This window comes from Pseudophryne corroboree, chromosome 1 (genome assembly GCF_028390025.1).
Source record: "Pseudophryne corroboree isolate aPseCor3 chromosome 1, aPseCor3.hap2, whole genome shotgun sequence".
Classification (NCBI taxonomy): Eukaryota; Metazoa; Chordata; class Amphibia; order Anura; family Myobatrachidae; genus Pseudophryne; species Pseudophryne corroboree.
In genome coordinates this window covers 105,663,234-105,685,648 of record NC_086444.1, presented here as the reverse complement: position 1 = coordinate 105,685,648, position 22,415 = coordinate 105,663,234, and the positions used below count along the sequence as shown (strand labels likewise).

Sequence of the window (22,415 nt, the reverse complement as noted above, 5' to 3'; positions counted from 1 at the left end):
AAGGCGCTTCAGCGTTTTCTGGGCTTTGCGAATTTTTATAGACGGTTTATCGCTGGATTTTCGTCTATAGTGGCCCCCTTGGTGGCACTCACTAAGAAAGGGGCGGATGTTGCTCACTGGTCTTGTGAGGCCAAAGCGGCCTTTGCCCATCTCAAAAGGGCATTTGTCTCGGCCAAGGTGCTGCGACACCCAGATCCAGAGCGTCCTTTTGTGGTAGAAGTGGATGCCTCTGAGATAGGTATTGGGGCAGTGCTCTCTCAGATGGGGGTGTCTGATAATCGCCTTCATCCCTGTGCTTACTTTTCCCGTAAATTTTCGTCTGCCGAGATGAATTATGATGTGGGTAACCGGGAATTGTTGGCTATAAAGGATGCACTCGGGGAGTGGAGACACTGGCTTGAGGGGGCTAAGTTTGTGGTCTCAATTCTCACCGACCATGAGAATCTGGCATATTTAGAGTCAGCGAAGCGGCTCAATGCCAGGCAGGCACGATGGGCTTTGTTTTTTGCTCGCTTTAATTTTTTGATAACATATCGCCCTGGGTCAAAACACATCAAGGCTGATGCGCTCTCGCGGAGTTTTGCTCCAGTTCAAGAGACCACCGAGGAGCCATTGCCCATTGTGTCCCCATCATGTATTAAAGTGGGCATTACCCAGGACCTCTTGTCATTAGTCCTTAGAGCACAGGAGCAGGCTCCTCCAGACCTTCCGGTAGGTCTCTTGTTTGTGCCTCCTAGGTTAAGACAGCGAGTGTTCCTGGAATTCCATGCCAAGAGGTCGGCAGGGCATCCGGGTATTGCCAGAACTCGGGAGTTGCTGTCTAGGGCGGTGTGGTGGCCCTCGGTGGCTAGGGATGTGGATCAGTGGGTTCGGGCATGTGACGTTTGTGCCCGAAATAAAACTCCTAGAAGGGTTCCTGTCGGCCCATTACATCCACTCTCTATTCCGTCTAAGCCATGGACCCACATTTCCATGGATTTTGTGGTGGACTTGCCCAAATCCTCGGGGATGACAGCCATTTGGGTTGTCGTTGACAGGTTTTCGAAGATGGCGCATTTCGTTCCACTGGTTGGGTTGCCATCGGCCAGACGCCTGTCTGAGTTATTTATGCAGCATGTTGTGCGCCTCCACGGGTTGCCACTCGATGTGGTCTCTGACCGTGGATCCCAGTTTGTGGCCAAATTCTGGAGGGCATTTTGTTCTGATCTCCAGATTTCTGTGAGCTTGTCGTCAGGCTACCATCCACAGTCTAATGGGCAGACTGAGAGGGTGAACCAGTCCTTGGAGCAGTTCCTCAGGTGTTATGTCTCCAAGTGTCATACTGACTGGGTTGCTCATCTGTCCATGGCGGAGTTTGCCTATAACAACGCGGCTCACTCTGCTACAGGGATCTCTCCCTTCCTTTGTGTGTATGGGCATCATCCTAAGGCCAATTCTTTTGACCCCCTGGATTCCACGTCTGGTGGTTCCTCTGTTGTTTCGGTCCTTAGGGGTATTTGGAGGAAAGTGAAGAAAGCCCTTGTGTCTGTGTCATTAGTGACCAAAAGGGTTTTTGATAAGCGGAGAAGACCCTGCAGCTTCAAATTAGGAGACTTCGTCTGGTTGTCCACCAAGAATTTGAAGTTGAGACAGCCATCTCATAAGTTTGGCCCCCGGTTCATCGGCCCTTATAAGATCACCAGGGTTATCAATCCGGTGGCATTTCAGTTAGATCTGCCCCGTTCATTGGGTATCAATAAAACATTTCATTGTTCCCTTTTAAAACTGGCGGTTAATAATCCTTCTTCCAGTGGAAGACCTTCTCCTCTTCTGATACGGGGTCAGAGGGAGTTTGTGGTTGAAAGGGTTCTTGACTCCAAGATGGTTCGGGGTCGGCTGTCATTTTTGGTGCACTGGAAGGGGTATGGCCCGGAGGAGCGGTCGTGGGTGCGCAGTTGTGATCTTCATGCCCCCAGACTGATACGCTCTTTCTTCTCGCAGTTCCCCGATAAACCCGTGGTAGGGGTTCTTTGACCCCTCGTCAGAGGGGGGGTACTGTTAGGATCTCCTGCTCTGTGCTGCCACGTCGCCATGGCAACCGGGAGGCAAGTGTTAGCGAAGTAACCTGAGCGCAGCTGATACTCCGGTCCGGGTTTTTACTGTGTAGTGGTTACAGGCTCTGTGCACGGCAGGGAATCCGGCGCTGGTTTTGTGCTCACAGTCTGTGAGGTCTGAGTGGGGCGTGGACAGCACCTGCTATATAAACCATCCTCTCAGGCTAGGCAAATGCTGCTGAATCTTTGTTTGTTAGTCAGTTCCAGAGAGTTAGCTAGTACTGTGTGACTTTGTATTTACTTGTTGCTTACTGCGAACAGGCCTTGGGATTCGGTACTTCATTCTGCCAATCCGGACCTAGCAGTAAGACTGGAGTCAGTTGTTTGACCTGCTGGGGTTCTTTTGCTATTCTGTGAACCCAGCAGGTTTGCGGCTGTACTCTCAGACCTGCTTGCTTAATCCTCTCTCACTGTGCAGGGCGTCCAGGTGTCAGCTTAGTGGCAGTAAGCTGAACCTGTGCCCTGCAAGTGGGGGTTAGGATTGTGGATACTCTCCTTGTGTCTATATTTCTATCTCTGACCAAGGAGTTTATTCCCACACCCGTTGGTAACCCTTTGGGGTTTTCTCTGTTGCTCTTAGCAACATCATTTCAGGTGCTCCACATGTTAAATCACTACACATCGCTTCATTGTCTGCTCTATTCCATCTGAGCATTCCTGACACTAGGAAGACACCTAATTCCTGAGCCTTTGGGCTTCTCCGTTCACTTTGTGTTTATTAGTTATTCCATCACCTCCTGTGTATGTTATGTTATACTGTCTGTGAGTTCGTTTGCTTCGCTTCCCTCTCTGTTCATACACCGGTATACTCCTGTTAGCACTGGTGTGCGTAACAAGTTGTCAGTGGACTGCTTCCGCTGTCACCCAAAGTTTTTGAACTTGTCAGTGACTTCTGATGAATGCGCTCCAGGTGACGTATATGGGAGGATGTTCCTTGGTGGTTAACGTCCTTACCCCTACTTATTACAGCTTGACAAAGGCAACACACGACTTGACAAATGTTGTCCGCATTTCTGTTAAAATAATTCCGACGAGGTGATTTTTTTTGTAATTTGACCAGGCATGTCAATGGCCATATTCGTCCCACGGACAACAGGTGTCTCCCTGGGTGCCTGACTTAAACAAACCACCCCACCATCAGAATCATCCTTGTCAATTTCCTCCTCAGCGCCAGCAACACCCATATCCTCATCCTGGTGTACTTCAACAGTGACCTCTTCAATTTGACTATCAGGAACTGGACTGCGGGTGCTCCTTCCAACACTTGCAGGGGGCGTGCAAATGGTGGAAGGCGCCACCTCTTCCCGTCCAGTGTTGGGAAGGTCAGGCATCGCAACCGACACAATTGGACTCTCTTTGGGGATTTGTGATTTAGAAGAACGCACAGTTCTTTGCTGTGCTTTTGCCAGCTTAAGTCTTTTCATTTTTCTAGCGAGAGGATGAGTGCTTCCATCCTCATGTGAATCTGAACCACTAGCCATGAACATAGGCCAGGGCCTCAGCCGTTCCTTGCCACTCCGTGTCGTAAATGGCATATTGGCAAGTTTACGCTTCTCATCAGACGCTTTTAATTTTGATTTATGGGTCATTTTACTGAACTTTTGTTTTTTGGATTTTACATGCTCTCTATTATGACATTGGGCATCGGCCTTGGCAGACGACGTTGATGGCATTTCATTGTCTCGGCCATGACTAGTGGTAGCATCTTCAGCACGAGGTGGAAGTGGATCTTGATCTTTCCCTATTTTACCCTCCACATTTTTGTTCTCCATTTTTTAATGTGTGGAATTAAATGCCAGTAATATATCAACAGCAATAGCCTACTGTACCGTACTGCTATATATATACTGGTGGTCACAGCAAAATTCTGCACTGTCCTCCTACTATATACTGCGCACAACTAAAATGCAGCACAGGTATGGATGGATAGTATACTTGACGACACAGGGGTAGAGCAGTGGACTACTGTACCGTACTGCTATATATATATACTGGTGGTCACAGCAAAATTCTGCACTGTCCTCCCACTATATACTGCGCACAACTAAAATGCAGCACAGGTATGGATGGATAGTATACTTGACGACACAGAGGTAGAGCAGTGGACTACTGTACCGTACTGCTATATATATACTGGTGGTCATAGCAAAATTCTGCACTGTCCTCCTACTATATACTGCGCACAACTAAAATGCAGCACAGGTATGGATGGATAGTATACTTGACGACACAGAGGTAGAGCAGTGGACTACTGTACCATACTGCTATATATACTTGTGGTCACAGCAAAATTCTGCACTGTCCTCCTACTATATACTACAATGCAGCACAGATACAGAGCGTTTTTCAGGCAGAGAACGTAGATATTTTCAGCTCACTGAGCACAGATATTTGCAGCATACTGAACACAGAAACTGAGAGAACGCAGCCACGTCCTCTCGCTATCATCTCCAATGCACGAGTGAAAATGGCGGCGACGCGCGGCTCCTTATATAGAATCCGAATCTCGCGAAAATCCGACAGCGGTTAACCGAGCAAGGGCGGGAAGATCCGAGGCTGCCTCAGAACCGTGTAAAATAAGTGAAGTTCGGGGGGGTTCGGATCTCGAGGAACCGAACCCGCTCATCACTACTTATGTACATGTGATTTCTTAGTTTTTTATTTTTAATACATTTGCAAAACACTCAAAAACACTTTTGCCACGTTGTCATTATGGGGTATTGGGGGTAATTCTGAGTTGATCGCAGTAGCAAGTTTGTTAGCAATTGGGCAAAACCATGTGCACTGCAGGGGGGGCAGATATAACATTTGCAGAGAGAGTTAGATTTGGGTGGGTTATTTTGTTTCTGTGCAGGATAAATACTGGCTGCTTTATTTTTACACTGCAATTTAGATTTCAGTTTGAATACACCCCACCCAAATCTAACTCTCTCTGCACATGTTATATCTGCCCCTCTGCAGTGCACATGGGCCCTCATTCCGAGTTGTTCACTCGCTAGCTGCTTTTAGCAGCATTGCACACGCTAGGCCGCCGCCCTCTGGGAGTGTATCTTAGCTTAGCAGAATAGCGAACGAAAGATTAGCAGAACTGCTACTAAATAATTCTTTGCAGTTTCTGAGTAGCTCCAGACCTACTCACAGATTGCGATCAGCTCAGTCCGTTTAGTTCCTGGTTTGACGTCACAAACACGCCCTGCGTTCGGCCAGCCACTCCCCCGTTTCTCCAGAACCTCCCGCGTTTTTCCCTGACACGCCTGCGTTTTTTAGCACACTCCCGGAAAACGCTGAGTTACCACCCAGAAACGCCCCTTTCCTGTCAATCATTCACCGATCAGCAGTGCGACTGAAAAGAGCCGCAGGATCCACAGCAAAACTGCTAAGTTTTTAGTAAATAACTAAGCGCATGCGCCCTGCGTGCCTTGCGGATGCGCAATTAGCAACAAATCGCAGCATAGCGAAAAATCGGCAACGAGCGAACAACTCAGAATGACCCCCATGGTTTTGCCCAACTGCTAACAAAATTACTGGTGCGATCAACTCAGAATTAGGCCCCTTGTATGTAGAATTTTGAGGGGAAAAATGAATTTATTCCAGTTTGGAACAAGGCTGTAACATAACAAAATGTGGAAAAAGTGAAGCGCTGTGAATACTTTCCGGATGCACTGTACATCCATTTTTATATATATATATATATATATATATATATATATATATATATATATAGATTATGCATATATTATTTTGTGGTAAGGCCAAAGAACAATAACTACTGGCAGCGTCTTTTGCAGAATTGAATATTTACACTTTTTGTATTCCTGCTGGTCATCCCTGTATTTTACTTGGAAAAATACTCCTATTCCCCTTTTGAGAGATGAAGCCCAACAAGACCATTGTCACTTGATATAGACCAGAGGTTCTCAAACTCGGTCCTCGGGGGACCACACAGTGCATGTTTTGCAGGTAACCCAGCAGGTGCACAGGTGTATTAATTACTCACTGACACATTTTAAAAGGTCCACAGGTGGAGCTAATTATTTCACTTGCGATTCTGTGAGGAGACCTGCAAAACATGCACTGTGTGTGCCCCCGAGGACCGAGTTTGAGAACCTCTGATATAGACGGACAGACATAGTAAGTTTTATTAATAAGTCACAGCATCTCAGTTCTGCTGGGCATTTCTCGCTGTATGGCGTAAAGACGGCCACTGTACACATCAGTAATCCGGCCCTAAGAATCCTGGGAGGATTCTACAACCTTTCCTATAGTCCCTTCTCAGCAGTTACAGAACGTCCTCTCAGTGATAGCCTTGTTAGAGATGCATAGTTTATATCACAACATATTTGGGAGCTGAACACTGAGAATTTAGACTGGGCATTACAAAATGTGAAACCTCTACAGCATCAGCCATTCAGCACTGTGAAATGCTGCGGGATACAGGGACGCATTACACAGGCACCTGCGATGTGAAAGGACATGAATGAAGCATATAATATAAATTGTCACCTGGCACATCATCTTGTCAGCCTGTTCGCTAAATTATTCAGACAAGATAAGATTTCTGCCTAGAATTTAAATACTCCATTATGACTGCTGCCAGAGCAGTGCAAATGTTCATATCGCTGATTACGAGCCAACACTACTAAACATGTATAAAATATAACAAAAAGCTCCTTGCACCAGTGACGTGCGACCATTTACCTCACCGCACGTCCCTGCCTTGAGAAGTTTTTATACAAACAACTAGTTTCTCAATAGCTCTGTATATTGGTAAGGAGAGATGAGCGGTTTGGATTATGAAGAATCTGACTATTTTGACTTTTAAAATCTATGTTGGAACTGAATTTCCTCATCCAGAAAAGAAGAAAGCACTAAAATCCCACCTTCCCATAGGGGAAGGGGAAGGGGGGTGGAGTAGTGTACTTTAATTACCCAGACCCAGGCTTGGTTGACGGGCCCGGTGGGTGCACAAGCCAGCTATTTAACCACTTAACTAACGATTTTTTTCCACAAAAAAAAAACATTCCGAAATTGTCGGGGGGTTTTATGAGTGAATTAGGTGAAGAACATGAATTTAACCCTATACAATATGATTTTAGTTAAAAAAAAATGATAATAATATTTTTTTTCTTTTTTTAAATACTTTTTTTTCAAACATCAAAATATCGTTTGAAAACATCGCGACCATCGGAAACATCACGACTTTCCTTTTGAAAGTCAGGATAGCCTCCAGGTACAAAGGGGGGGGGGGATTGTGTGTGTGTGTGTGTGTGTGTGTGTGTGTGTGTGTGTGTGTGTGTGTGTGTGTGTGTGTGTGTGTGTGTGTGTGTGTGTGTGGGGGGAGGGGGGGTGTTAATTTATACTCCCCAGCGGCTGCTATTGTCTGAAAGTTGCAGCGGAGGGAAGTTTCCCTTCCCTGTTGCTGCTAGCACAGTTTATCTGACTGGTCGCATCCTGAGCGACCAGGTCAGATAAAGCACTTGCAGGAATGGTCGCATCTGATGCGACCATGCCAGGCAAGTGGTTAAGGGGACAAATGCCTCCATAGCACATAGTATTTTTCTGGTGGGGACGTGTCCACGCCTCACAGAATGGGCCACAGCCCCTCGGTATCGCTCAGGCCCGTCCTGTTTCTCATAACTCTGGAATCTTTTGAGATTTGCACTCTATGTTGAGTGTGTATATTTCAGTGCGTACTCATGATGGCCGTCACTTTGTCTCAGGAAGTCGGTGGGGGGAATTACAGAGCCTGGAGCAATCTAAGGGGTCTATTCATGAAGCAGTGAAAAGTGTGGAGAAGTTGCCCATGGCGACCAATCAGCATTGAAGTAACATTTATAATTTGCATACTATACAATTGTACGGAGCAGCTGATTGGTTGCCATGGGCAACTTCTCCATGGCTCATTTCTCCACTCTTTTCACTGCTTCATGAATAGACCCCTCAGTTTGCAGCAGATAGCAGTGCAACAGAAAGCAAATACAAGCAAATTTTACTTTTACTGGAAGCAGGAATTTCAGAGATTTTCTCTACTTTGCCACAAGGGCCAAATGCCACCTGGATGCCTGGCTCAGCAGCTCCACCTAATGGCGCTATGCACGACCGACATATTTAGATAGAGTATGCTGCAAGGCTACACCCTTGTGAATCGCTGCTGGCTTCCAAAATGAGTGGCCACTGCCCCATGATGTGTGGTCATGCCCTCCTAGAGATAGATAGATAGATAGATAGATAGATAGATAGATAGATAGATAGATAGATAGATAGATAGATAGATAGATAGATGGAGTGGTTAAAATGATCGCATTGATTAATTATTAAAAATGAAGGCGTTAATACTACGCAATGAATATATTCCCAAAATACATTTGGTTAATAATGGGGCAAATATTTGATTTACAGTACACCAATGTATCAGGACACTGTTGTGACTGTTAATAAACCTAATAATTACAGTGATTATCTAAAATGTAAGGAACAGACACAACACAGACCCAGACGTATTACCTGTTATCCTGTGGAAAATGACAGGGATGGGTTCTGTAGTAACTAACACATCTTCATCATTTTCTGAGCTTGATACATAAGTGTTATCTGTGGCAGCAAACAAATACAAATCCATGAATAAAAGAACATTGGTAGCAAAAAAAGAAAACATTAATGAAGGTATCACGCATATAATTACTGTATATGTGGCCTGGTTAATGAGCGTGTCTTCCAGCTGTGTGTGCTTAGTCTTACATTGGCTACACAGATCAGCAGGTGTTAATAATGAGATCATTTTGACAGGAAAATCTGCAGGAGTTTGTGTATTAAGCCAGTAATTATTTTCTGTTCTTCCATAGATTAATGTGTCGTTTTGGTGTATTTTCTCTTCTGTCCATAACTATACTTTTTTTGTAGACTTCATTGCCTTTTGCGGCTTATGGGGAGAATTATCCAACGTTCTAAAGCGGACAAGTGGAGATGTTGCCCATAGAAACCAATCAGCTTTTACCTGTCATTTTATAGAATGTACTAGATAAATGATAGCTAGAAGTAGACTGGTGCAATGCACATCTTCTCTACCTGTCTTCTCTGAACGGTTTGATACAATTACCCCTAAATTTGAAGAGCCTTGGTGGTCTCTCACTGTGCAGATTATATAGACAGCTGTGAGAATTTATGTATCCCGTTATTGGAATGTCTGTATCTGCCATATAGAACACTTTATGGCATCCTCTACAGATGGAACCCTCCTCATCTATCCCTTTAATAGGATTAATTGAGCCAGGGCAGTCGGACTTAATCCCCTGCTGTAATGACTTAATCCTCGGCTGTATTGTTCTCTCTGTATTGTATTGCAGCTGAGAACAATAAATGAATGCTTATGCTAATAAACCTTGGTGCCCCTAGGTGCAGCAGAGAAGGCTAGATGAACGAGGCTCCATCTGTATATCCCACCTCCAGTTATCTGGCCCTGGGCACCTGACTGTCCCCATGTAGGTGGCCTAACCTCCCTATCTGCCATACACAGTATATGTAGGTTTTAATCCCCTTTAGTTCTTTTTTAAACAATATGTTTTTATTGAGAATTGACCGATATCAGCAGTACAAGGAAGCAAAAATCCAAATATAATGATAGACACTAAACACAATGAATGCCATTGTACAGCAATAATGATAATGGCTGACATTGAAAAGGTGGGAAGACACACAAAAACAGCGGGGTAAGAGGACATTGTGTATAACAATATATCAGCATGACTGAAAATATCCACACAACTTGCTTCCAAAAATAATGGAAAGAAGGGTCAATTCCTTAGGTTTTTTTTTTGACAATTCACAAGAGTCATGTATAAAAGAGAAACACTGAAGGAAAGGAAAAAATAAGAATTTACTTACCGATAATTCTATTTCTCGGAGTCCGTAGTGGATGCTGGGGTTCCTGAAAGGACCATGGGGAATAGCGGCTCCGCAGGAGACAGGGCACAAAAAGTAAAGCTTTCCGATCAGGTGGTGTGCACTGGCTCCTCCCCCTATGACCCTCCTCCAGACTCCAGTTAGGTACTGTGCCCGGACGAGCGTACACAATAAGGGAGGAATTTTGAATCCCGGGTAAGACTCATACCAGCCACACCAATCACACTGTACAACCTGTGATCTGAACCCAGTTAACAGTATGATAACAGCGGAGCCTCTGAAAAGATGGCTCACAACAACAATAACCCGATTTAGTTAGCAATAACTATGTACAAGTATTGCAGATAATCCGCACTTGGGATGGGCGCCCAGCATCCACTACGGACTCCGAGAAATAGAATTATCGGTAAGTAAATTCTTATTTTCTCTATCGTCCTTGTGGATGCTGGGGTTCCTGAAAGGACCATGGGGATTATACCAAAGCTCCCAAACGGGCGGGAGAGTGCGGATGACTCTGCAGCACCGAATGAGAGAACTCCAGGTCCTCTTTTGCCAGGGTATCAAATTTGTAGAATTTTACAAACGTGTTCTCCCCCGACCACGTAGCTGCTCGGCAAAGTTGTAATGCCGAGACCCCTCGGGCAGCCGCCCAAGATGAGCCCACCTTCCTTGTGGAATGGGCCTTAACAGATTTAGACTGTGGCAGGCCTGCCACAGAATGTGCAAGTTGAATTGTGCTACCAATCCCACGAGCAATCGACTGCTTAGAAGCAGAAGCACCCAGCATTGTTGGGTGCATACAGGATAAACAGCAAGTCAGATTTCCTGACTCCAGCCAACCTGGAAACTATATTTTCAGGGCCCTGATAACATCCAGCAACTTGGAGTCCTCCAAGTCCCTAGTAGCCGCAGGTACCACAAATAAGCTGGTTCAGGTGAAACGCTGACACCACCTTAAGGAGAAACTGGGGACGAGTCCGCAGCTTTGCTCTGTCCGAATGGACAATCAGATATGGCTTTGTGAGATAAAGCCGCCAATTCTGACACTCGCCTGGCCGAGGCCAGGACTAACAGTATGGTCATTTTCCATGTGAGATATATCAAATCCACAGATTTGAGTTGTTTAAACCAATGTGATTTTTTAGGAATCCCAAAACTACGTTGAGATCGCCCAGTGCCACTGGAGACATCAAAGGGGCTGTATATGCAGTACTCCCTTAACAACTTCTGGACTTCAGGAACTGAAGCCAATTTCTTTCTGGAAGAAAATCAACAGGCCGAAATTTGAACCTTAATGGACCCAATTTGAGACCCATAGACACTCCTGTTTGCAGGAAATGTAGAAATTAACCTAGTTGAAATTCTTCCGTGGAGCCTTCCTGGACTCACACCCTGGCACATATTTTCACCTAAGTGGTGATAATGTTGTGCGGTCACCTCCTTCCTGGCTCTGACCAGGGTAGGGATGACCTCTTCCGGAATGCCTCTTTCCCTTAGGATCCGGCGTTCACCCGCCTTGGCGTCAACGCAGCTGCGGTAAGTCCCGGAACAGACACGGTTCTTGCCGAATCAAGACCCTTCTTAGTATCTCTTTAAGTTCCGGGAACCAAGTCCTTCTTGGCCAAACCGGAGCCACGAGTATAGTTCTTACTCCTCTCCTTCCTATCATTTTCAATACATTGGGTATGAAAAGCAGAGGATGGAACACATACACCGACTGGTACACCGACGGTGTTACCAGAGCGTCCCAGCTATTGCCTGAGTGTCTCTTGACCTGGCGCTTCAGGTGGGACGCCATCATAACCACCTTTGGTCTTTCCCAACGGTTTACAATCATGTGGAAACTTCCAGATTAAGTTTCCACTTTTCCGGGTGGAATTCATTTATGCTGAGGAAATCTTCCCAGTTGCCCACTCCCGGAATGAACACTGCTGACAGTGTTATCACATGATTTTCCGCCCAGCGAAGAATCCTTGCTGTCATTGCCCTCCTGCTTCTTGTGTCGCCCCGTCTGATAACGTGGGCGACCGCCATGATGATGTCCTACTGGATCAGCACCGGTTGACTTTGAAGCAGGAGTCTTCCTAGGCTCAGAGCATTGTAAATTGCCCTTAGCTCCAGTATATTCATGTGGAGAGAAGTCTCCAGACTTGACCACACTTCCTTGGAAATTTTTTCCCTGTGTGACTACTCCCCAGCCTCTCAGGCTGGTATCCGTGGTCCCCAGAACACAGTCCTGAATGCTGAGTGTGCTGCCCTCTAAAAGATGAGCACTCTGCAGCCCCCACAGAAGAGACACCCTTGTCCTTGGAGACAGGATTATCCGCTGATGCATCTGAAAATGCGATCCGGACCATTCGTCCAGCAAATCCCCTGAGATCTGCCGAATGGAATCGCTTCGTAAGAAGCCACCATTTTTCCCAGGACTCCTGTGCATTGATGCACTGATACTTGGCCTGGTTTTAGGAGGTTTCTGACTAGGTCGAATAACTCCTTGGCTTTTTCCTCCCGGAGGAACACCTTTTTCTGGACTATGCCCAGAATCATTCCTAGGAACAGCAGACGTATCGTCGGAAAACAGCTGCGATTCTTGGAATATTTAGAATCCAGTCGTGCTGTCGTAGAACTACTTTAGATAGTGCTCTTCCGACCTCCAACTGTTCTCTGGAACTTGCCCTTTTCAGGATATCGTCCAAGTAAGGGATAATTTAGATGCCTTTTTTCTTTGAAGAAACATCTTTTCGGCCATTACCTTGGTAAAAGGCCCGGGGTGCCGTGGATAATTCAAACGGCATCGTCTGAAACTGATATTGACAGTTCTGTACCACGAACCAGAGGTACCCTTGTTGAGAAGGGCAAATTTGGACATGGAGGTAATCCTTGATGTCCAGGGACCCCATATAGTCCCCTTTTTTCCGGTTCGCTATCACTGCTCTGAGTGACTCCATCTCGATTTGAACCTTTTATGTAAGTGTTCAAAGATTTCAGTTTAGACTATGTCTCACCAAGCCGTCTGGCGTCAGTACCACAATATAGTGTGGAAAAATAATACCCTTTTCCTTGTTGTAGGAGGGGTACTTTGATTATCACCTGCTGGATATACAGCTTGTGAATTGTTTCCAATGCTGCCTCCCTGTCGGAGGGAGCCGTTGGTAAAGCAGACTTCAGAAACCTGCGAGGAGAAGATGTCTCGACTCTCCAATCTGTACCCCTGGGATAATACTTGTACTATCTAGGGGTCAACCTGCGAGTGATCCCACTGCGCGCTGAGACTCTTGAGACTACCCCCCCACCTTGAGTCCGCTTGCATGGCCCCAGCGTCATGCTGAGGACTTGGCAGACGCGGTGGAGGGCTTCTTTTCCTGGGAAGGGGCTGCCTGCTGCAGTCTACTTCCCTTACCTCTATGTCTGGGCAGATATGACTGGCCTTTTGCCTGCATGCCCTCATGGGAAAGGAAGGATTGAGGCTGAAAAGACGGTGTCTTTTTCAGCTGAGATGTAACTTGGGGTAAAAAGGTTGGATATCCCAGCTGTTGCCGTGGTCCCCAGGTCCGATGGACCGACCCCAACTAACTCCTTCCCTTTATACGGCAATACTTCCATGTGCCGTATGGGATCTGTATCACCTGACCACTGTCGTGTCCATGACATCTTCTGGGTGATATGGACAACGTACTTATCTTGATGCCAGAGAGCAAATATCCCTCTGTGCATCTCACGTACATATATATAGAATGCATCCTATTAAATGCTCTATATGAATAAAATATTTTCAGTCAGGGAATCCGACCAAGCCAGCCCAGCACTGCATCTCCAGGCTGATGGCGATCGCTGGTCGCAGTATAACCACCGTATGTGTGTATATACTTTTTAGGATATCTTTCCAGCTTCCTATCAGCTGGCTCCTTGAGGGCGGCCGTATCTGGAGACGGTAACGCCACTTGATAAGCGTGTGAGCGCCTTATCACCCTAAGGGGTGTTTCCCAACGCGCCCTAATTTCTGGCGGGAAAGGGTATAACGCCAATATTTGCTATCGGGGTAACCCCACGCATCATCACACACTTCATTTTATTTTATCTGATTCAGGAAAAACTACCGGTAGTTTTTTCACTCCCACATAATACCCTTTTTTGTGGTACTTGTAGTATCAGAAATATGCAACACCTCCTTCATTGCCCTTAACGTGTGGCCCTAATGAGAAATACGTTTGTTTATTCACCGTCGACACTGGATTCAGTGTCCGTGTCTGTGTCTGTGTCGACCGACTGAGGTAAATGGGCGTTTTTAACGCCCCTGACGGTGTTTCTGAGACGCCTGGACCGGTACTAATAGTTTGTCGGCCGTCTCACGTCGTCAACCGACCTTGCAGCGTGTTGACATTCTCACGTAATTCCCTAAATAAGCCATCCATTCCGGTGTCGACTCCCTAGAGAGTGACATCACCATTACAGGCAATTTCTTCGCCTCCTCACCAACATCGTCCTCATACATGTCGACACACACGTACCGACACACAGCACACACACCGGGAATGCTCTGACAGAGGACAGGACCCACACTAGCCCTTTGGGGAGACAGAGGGAGAGTTTGCCAGCACACTCCAAAACGCTATAATTATATAGGGACAACCTTATATAAGTGTTTTCCCTTATAGCATCTTTATATATATCTCAATATCGCCAAAATCAGTGCCCCCCCTCTCTGTTTTAACCCTGTTTCTGTAGTGCAGTGCAGGGGAGAGCCTGGGAGCCTTCTCTCCAGGCTTTCTGTGAGAGAAAATGGCGCTGTGTGCTGAGGAGATAGGCCCCGCCCCTTTTTCGGCGGGCTCGTCTCCCGCTATTTAGTGAATCTTGGCAGGGGTTAAATATCTCCATATAGCCTCTGGGGGCTATATGTGAGGTATTTTTCGCCAAAAAAGGTTTTCATTTGCCTCCCAGGGCGCCCCCCTCCCAGCGCCCTGCACCCTCAGTGACTGCCGTGTGAAGTGTGCTGAGAGGAAAATGGCGCACAGCTGCAGTGCTGTGCGCTACCTTTAGAAGACTGCAGGAGTCTTCAGCCGCCGATTCTGGACCTCTTCTTACTTCAGCATCTGCAAGGGGGCCGGCGGCGCGGCTCCGGTGACCATCCAGGCTGTACCTGTGATCGTCCCTCTGGAGCTGATGTCCAGTAGCCAAGAAGCCAATCCATCCTGCACGCAGGTGAGTTCACTCCTTCTCCCCTAAGTCCCTCGTTGCAGTGATCCTGTTGCCAGCAGGACTCACTGTAAAATAAAAAACCTAAGCTAAACTTTCTCTAAGCAGCTCTTTAGGAGAGCCACCTAGATTGCACCCTTCTCGGCCGGGCACAAAAATCTAACTGGAGTCTGGAGGAGGGTCATAGGGGGAGGAGCCAGTGCACACCACCTGATCGGAAAGCTTTACTTTTTGTGCCCTGTCTCCTGCGGAGCCGCTATTCCCCATGGTCCTTTCAGGAACCCCAGCATCCACAAGGACGATAGAGAAAAAAGAAAAGCGTGTAAGGTTGGGAAGGGGGGAGGAAACAAAAGGAAGCAAGAAAGAGAATGGGGGGATAGATTTAAATGTAAACATCAGCAGAGTCCGGGTATGGGGCGGGTGCGAGTGGTGTTCCACGGGGACCAGACATTATGACATTTAGCCACTGTATTATTCCGTAAACTAGTGATATATTCCATATCGGCCAAGGAAGGTGTTTTACGGTCTTTCCAGTGTTTCGCTATCAGGGATTTAGCCGCCATGCAGATTTGGATAATCTGCTTATCATGGGTCTTGGGCAGGTCAAGGATAGGGGCGTGAAGTAGAGCTGTCGCGGGGGAAAGAACAGTTCTCTGTCCAAGAGATTGAGTAATCAGAGAACCAACTAAATTCCAGATGGAACGAACAGAGGGGCAAGTCCACCAAATGTGGAAAAAGGTGCCCTCATACCCACACAGTCTCCAGCATTGATTCGAGGTCACAGAGAAAATAGAGTGGAGTCTAGAGGGAACCAGGTACAACCGGGTATAAACTTTATAACAGGTTTCTCTAATCTCTGATAGAAGCTTTGGCAATGCGCAATCTAATTTCTTCCCATTGATCATCCTCCAGAGGTTGAGAAAGATCCACTTCCCATGCCAATTCGTGAGGTTCACAAGGAGGGGGATCAAGAGTTAAAATGGAGTGATACACTGTCGAGATGTTCCCTTTCCTGCCAATTGAGAATAGACACATGCGTTCGAAGGACGTAGGCGGCCTCAAAGAGGAAGACTTAAGTTGAGATCTGAGAAAGCTATGAAATTGAATATACTGGAAGTAGCACGAGGAGGGAACACCAAAGCGATCCTGACACTCTACAAAATTTGTCGAGGCCGAAGGTCCTTTAATATGGATGAATCTCGTAATTCCACGGGATTGCCATGGTGCTGCCATGTTACGATCACACCCTGGAGGGAAGGTTGGATGGTACCAGATCGGTGACAATGGGGAAGGGTACATGGAGAGTTTATGGTGGTCATTCCGAGTTGTTCGCTCGCTAGCTGCTTTTAGCAGCATTGCAAACGCTAGGCCGCCGCCCTCTGGTAGTGTATCTTAGCTTAGCAGAATAGCGAACGAAAGATTAGCAGAATTGCTACTAAATAATTATTTGCAGTTTCTGAGTAGCTCCAGACCTACTCCTAGATTGCGATCAGCTCAGTCCGTTTAGTACCTGGTTTGATGTCACAAACACGCCCTGCGTTCGGCCAGCCACTCCCCCGTTTCTCCAGACACTCCCGCGTTTTTACCTGACACGCCTGCGTTTTTTAGCACACTCCCGGAAAATGCTCAGTTACCACCCAGAAATGCCCCTTTCCTGTCAATCATTCACCGATCAGGAGTGCGACTGAAAAGCGCCGCACAAACGCCAGCAAATCTACTAAGTTTTGTGTTAAATAACTTAGCGCATGCGCTCTGCATACCATGCGCATTTAGCAACAAATTGCAGCATAGCGAAAATCGGCAACGAGCGAACAACTCGGAATGACCACCTATGAGCGGTACGAGTTTTATCCCACAACCCAAAGGTGAAATTAACAGTGGGCATAAGAAAAACCAAGCCCGGTCTGCATGACTTGGGGAGCCATAGAAGGGAATCCAGTTGGTTATTCCGAAGTAAGGAGTTCTTAATATCTACCCATTTTTTAACCTTCTTGGGTGAATGCCAAGATACCATGTGATTAAGTTGGCATGCTATATAATACGCTTGTAAACTGGGGCAACCCAATCCGCCTGATGTTGCACTCTTAGTCAGAATGGAGTGTCGTACCCGGGGTTTACGATTAGCCCAAACAAATTTGTGACATCGTTTTTGTAGGGAAGTTAGAGTAGCACGGATACCAAGATGGGGATAGTTTGGAACAAGTATAAAATGCGAGGGAGAAAGTTAATTTTGAGAGCGTTAACCCTATCAATCCAGGAAATGTATAAATGATCCCATTTATCCAAATCTTGTGTGAGCATTTTAATAATCTCCTATATATTAGCCCAGATCTGTGACTTTGTGCCTCATTTGCTAACGCTGGGCGGAGTCACATAGCTGGGCGGAGTCAAGCCATAGATCTCACAGATCTGAGACACAGGCACAAAGTCACAGAGTCTAATATATAGGAGACTAGGAGCAGCAGATGAGGAGCAGCTGGCATGGCACAGGCAGGGTACAGAGACAGCGGCACCGGCTCACCGTGCCCTTGACCCCTCACATCAGCACGCTCAGCACGGCCTCGCTGGCGTGCAAGAGCGTCACTCGCCGCCACACTCAGTGCTGCTTCTCATGTCCCCAGTCTTCTAACCAAGGGCCGGCCCAGCAGGATCCATCGTCCCCCCGGTGCCGCGGCGGTGATGTGAGCCCGGGAGGCGGCTCTTCATCTGGCGCTAAAGCGGGTCTCACACCCGCTCCCCGCCTGAGCGCCAGTGCCTCTACCCTGCCGCCTGTCACAGTGAGGATAGAGGTAACCCCGCTCCGCGCTCCCATTGCCAGTGCACCCCTCCCGCAGCTCTACGTCCGGTGCTACGGTACAGCCGGGACGGTCCCTGCTCCGGAGAAGATGATTGCCTGCTGTGACCAGTGATGCATGTGGGGCGGCTGGCTGGCGGGCGAGGGAAGGGGGGGGGGAGGAAGAGATGTGGGGAGGCTGGCAGCGGGAGATGTGGAGCAGCTGGAGGGGGGAGATGTGTGGCTGGCGGGGGGGAGATGTGGAGCAGCTGGAGGGGGGGAGATGTGTGGCTGGCGGGGGGGAGATATGGAGCAGCTGGAGGGGGGAGATGTGTGGCTGGCGGGGGGGAGATGTGGAGCAGCTGGAGGGGGGGAGATGTTGGGCGGCTGGAGGGGTGAGTGGGGGGTGAGATGTGAGGCAGCAGACTGCGCATTAACAGAGTGGGCTACGTGGCAGCCGGAGCACCGCACACTACGGTGCTCCCGGCTGTCCGGAACAGTGCTATAGTGACAGATACAGTACCCACAGCACCTCCGGACCACTCCCCTACCCGCGGCACCCCCACCCCTCTCCCACACACAGGGCGTCCGGAACCCCTACACCACCCGCGGCCCCCACTCCCTTGACCCTCCACCACCCGCAGTGCCTCTGGACCCCATCCACCGCACCTGCCCCTCAGCATCTACAGACACCCTCCCCCATCCGCGCTCCCCCCGCAACCGCACCTCCCTCACCTGCTGCGTCTCCTGACCCCTACTGCACCCGCCCCTCCACCAACCACAGCGCCTCCGGACCCCCTCCCCCATCCGCCGCACCTGTCCCTACACCACCTGCGTCACCACCACCCATTTCCCACATGCGACGCCTCCGGACCCCCTACACCACCCGTGTCCCCCACAGGCAGCACCTCCCAACCCCCCACCAACTGCGCTGCCCCTCCGCTCGCATCCACCCCCTCTCCACCCGCAGCATCTACAGACACCCTCCCCCAGCCGTGCCCCCCCTCTACAACTGCCCCTACCCCACCCTCGCCACCCCCGCACCGGCAGCCCCTCCGGGACCCCTCCCCCATCCGCCGAACCACTGCACCTGGCCCTCCCCCACCCACGTCACCCCCAGCCCTCACCCACACGCTGCACCTCCGGACCCCTACACCACCCGCGGCCCCTGCTCCACCACCCGCAGCACCTCCCAACCCCCTCCCCCATCCGTGCCCTCCCCCGCATGTGCCCCCCCTCCCCCCACAGCATCTACAGACACCCTCCCGCATCCACAGTCCCCCCCGCACCGCCCCTTCCCCACCCACGGTGCCTCCTGACCCCCTACCCCAGTCGCGACACACACCCGCCCCTCCGGAACCCATCGCACCCCCTCACCTGCCCCTCCCACACCTGCGGTGCCTCCGAAACCCTACCTCACCCGTGGCGCACCCGCCTCTTCCCCACCCGCAGCGCCTTTAGAACCCCTCCCCCATCCGTAACAGCCCCACACCTGCCCCTCCCCAACCCACGTCACGCCCTGCCCCTACCCCACCCATAGCGCCTCCAAACCCCACTCCCCCGCCCATCTTCACCTGTACCATCTAACCACCCCCCTCCCCATCCGCCCCCCCCCCCCCCCCCGCCTCACCCGCAGGATCAACAGACACCGTCCCCGGTCCCCCCCCCACCCGCTACATTCTGTACATCATGCCCTGCAGCTGCTGTTCACGCCGTCGCAAGGGGCTATGCCCCCTTCACCACACGCTGCCCTTTCATTATGCAATATTTAACCACTAACAACACTAAGAATGCATGTAATATTTCAAATAATACTAGAACCCCAGAAAGCCATGCAGGGCTTAAGGGGGCGTAGCCCCTTACGACGGTGTGAAGAGCGCCCGTAGGGCGCGATGAAGCACCTAGTAGGAATATAATTGGCCTAATATAGAGCAGAATAGGATCTAGTGATATTTTTTCCGAGGTATTTGATAGTTGCAGGCCTCCAAAGAAAGGGAAACGTAGACGTCAAAGTTGCATAAAGTTGAGAAGGAACATTAAATGCCAATGCCTCTGATTTGGTATGATTAATTTTATAACCTGATAGGGAACCATATAATAGAAGTTTGTTTTGCAAGTTAGGGAGAGATATTAAGGGATTTGGAAGGGTCAGGAGCACATCGTCCGCAAACAGAGATATTTTATATTCATTGCTTCCCACTTTGACACCCCAACATCAGCGTTGGAAGCGTATGCGAGCTGCGAGGGGTTCAATACATAAAGCGAATATTAAGGGCGAGAGTGGGCAGCCTTGCCGAGTACCGTTGTGCAGACTAAACCGAGGAGAGCTGAGGACATTCGTCATAACCATAGATGAGGGACTACAATAAAGGGCTTTAACAGCAGTAAGAAAATGACCGTGAAGGCCAAATGAGGACAACGTGGAAAATAAAAAAGGACCAGGATATATGATCACACGCCTTTTCGGCATCGAGCGCTAAGGCGACCGCGGACATCTTGGAAGAGTTTATACGATGAATTAAATTAATGATGTGCCTGGTGTTGAGGCCTGCCGTCCCGGAATAAATCCCACTTGATCAGGGTCTATCAATGAAGCTAACGCGGTATTGAGACGAGACACTAATATCTTTGCAAAAAGCTTAAGATCTGTATTAATTAACGAGATGGGCCTATAATTGGAGCAGCAAGAGGGATCTTTACCAGGTTTCGGAATAACAATAATACGAGAAGTAGTGGAGTCAGTGTGGAAGGGGGTGTCCCGCATAATCTTGTTAAACAGAGAAACCATGTGTGGGAGGAGTTGTGGAGCAAAGGTTTTATAGCAAATCATCGGATATCCATCCGGTCCAGGAGCTTTAGACGGTTTTTGAGTCTTTAATGCAGCTTCCAGTTCCTCCACAGAGATATCAGCATTCAAAATAGAATTGGCTGTGTCGTCCACTCGTGAGAGTACGCAAGAGTCAAGGTATTGGGGGTCATTCCGAGTTGTTCGCTCGTTATTTTTTTCTCGCAACGGAGCGATTAGTCGCTAATGCGCATGCGCAATGTCCGCAGTGCGACTGCGCCAAGTAAATTTGTTATGCAGTTAGGTATTTTACTCACGGCATTACGAGGTTTTTTCTTCGTTCTGGTGATCGTAATGTGATTGACAGGACGTGGGTGTTTCTGGGCAGAAACTGGCCGTTTTTGGGTGTGTGCGAAAAAACGCTACCGTTTCTGGGAAAAACGCGGGAGTGGCTGGAGAAACGGAGGAGTGTCTGGGCGAACGCTGGGTGTGTTTGTGACGTCAAACCAGGAACGAAACTGACTGAACTGATCGCAGATGCCGAGTAAGTCTGGAGCTACTCAGAAACTGCTAAGAAGTGTCTATTCGCAATTCTGCTAATCTTTCGTTCGCAATTTTGCTAAGCTAAGATTCACTCCCAGTAGGCGGCAGCTTAGCGTGTGCAAAGCTGCTAAAAGCAGCTTGCGAGCGAACAACTCGGAATGACCCCCATTGTTGGGCAATCCCCTTTATTTCTTAAACTGGAATTCGCTAGTTCTTGTTATATATCAAGCATTCTCTAATTATATAAAATGATATATTTAATGTATGTACCGTATATACTCGAGTATAAGCCGACTTTTTCAGCACGTTTTATTGTGCTGAAAAAGCCCCCTCGGCTTATACTCGAGTCAGTGGAAGGAGGGACACGGAGGGCACAGCGCGCGGCTCTCCTCTGTCCCTCCTGCGTCTCCGTCTCCAGCGGCGTGTGTGTGTGTGTGTGTGTTAAATGAACTGCCCGTTCGTGAGCTCTGATTGGCTCACGAACCGGCACTTCATTTAATACACACACGCCGCCGGAGACGGAGACGCAGGAGGGACACAGGAGAGCCGCGCGCTGTGCCCTCCGTGTGCCTCCTTCAGAAGACAACGCGGGAGCGATGGAGGGTAAGTACCCTTCCTGGCACTGTGGGGCATATCTGGCACTGGGGCATATCTGGCATATCTGGCAGCATGAGGGCACATCTGGCACTGTGGGGCATATCTGGCAGCATGAGGGCACATCTGGCACTGGGGCATATCTGGCATATCTGGCAGCATGAGGGCATATCTGGCACTGTGGGGCATATCTGGCAGCATGAGGGCACATCTGGCATATCTGGGGCATATCTGGCAGCATGAGGGCATATCTGGCACTGTGAGGCATATCTGGCATATCTGGGGCATATCTGGCAGCATGAGGGCATATCTGGCAGCATGAGGGCATATCTGGCACTGTGGGGCATATCTGGCAGCATGAGGGCATATCTGGCACTGTGGGGCATATCTGGCAGCATGAGGGCATATCTGGCACTGTGGGGCATATCTGGCAGCATGAGGGCATATCTGGCACTGTGGGGCATATCTGGCAGTATGAGGGCATATCTGGCACTGAGGGCTGTGTACGGCTAGAGCTGCATTTCCCACCCTAGGC

At 48.7% G+C, this 22,415-nt stretch overlaps 1 protein-coding gene across 2 annotated transcripts in view; it reads right to left on the bottom strand.

The window, feature by feature from the left end:
* The window catches only part of PARP8 (poly(ADP-ribose) polymerase family member 8), a 420,080-nt gene that overhangs the window by 166,165 nt on the left and 231,500 nt on the right, over window positions 1–22,415 (bottom strand). For both annotated transcript variants that reach the window (XM_063961880.1, XM_063961870.1), the window contains one exon: window positions 8,598–8,684. In XM_063961880.1, coding sequence (XP_063817950.1) covers window positions 8,598–8,684 — 87 coding nt within the window. The remainder of the gene's footprint in view (window positions 1–8,597; window positions 8,685–22,415) is intronic.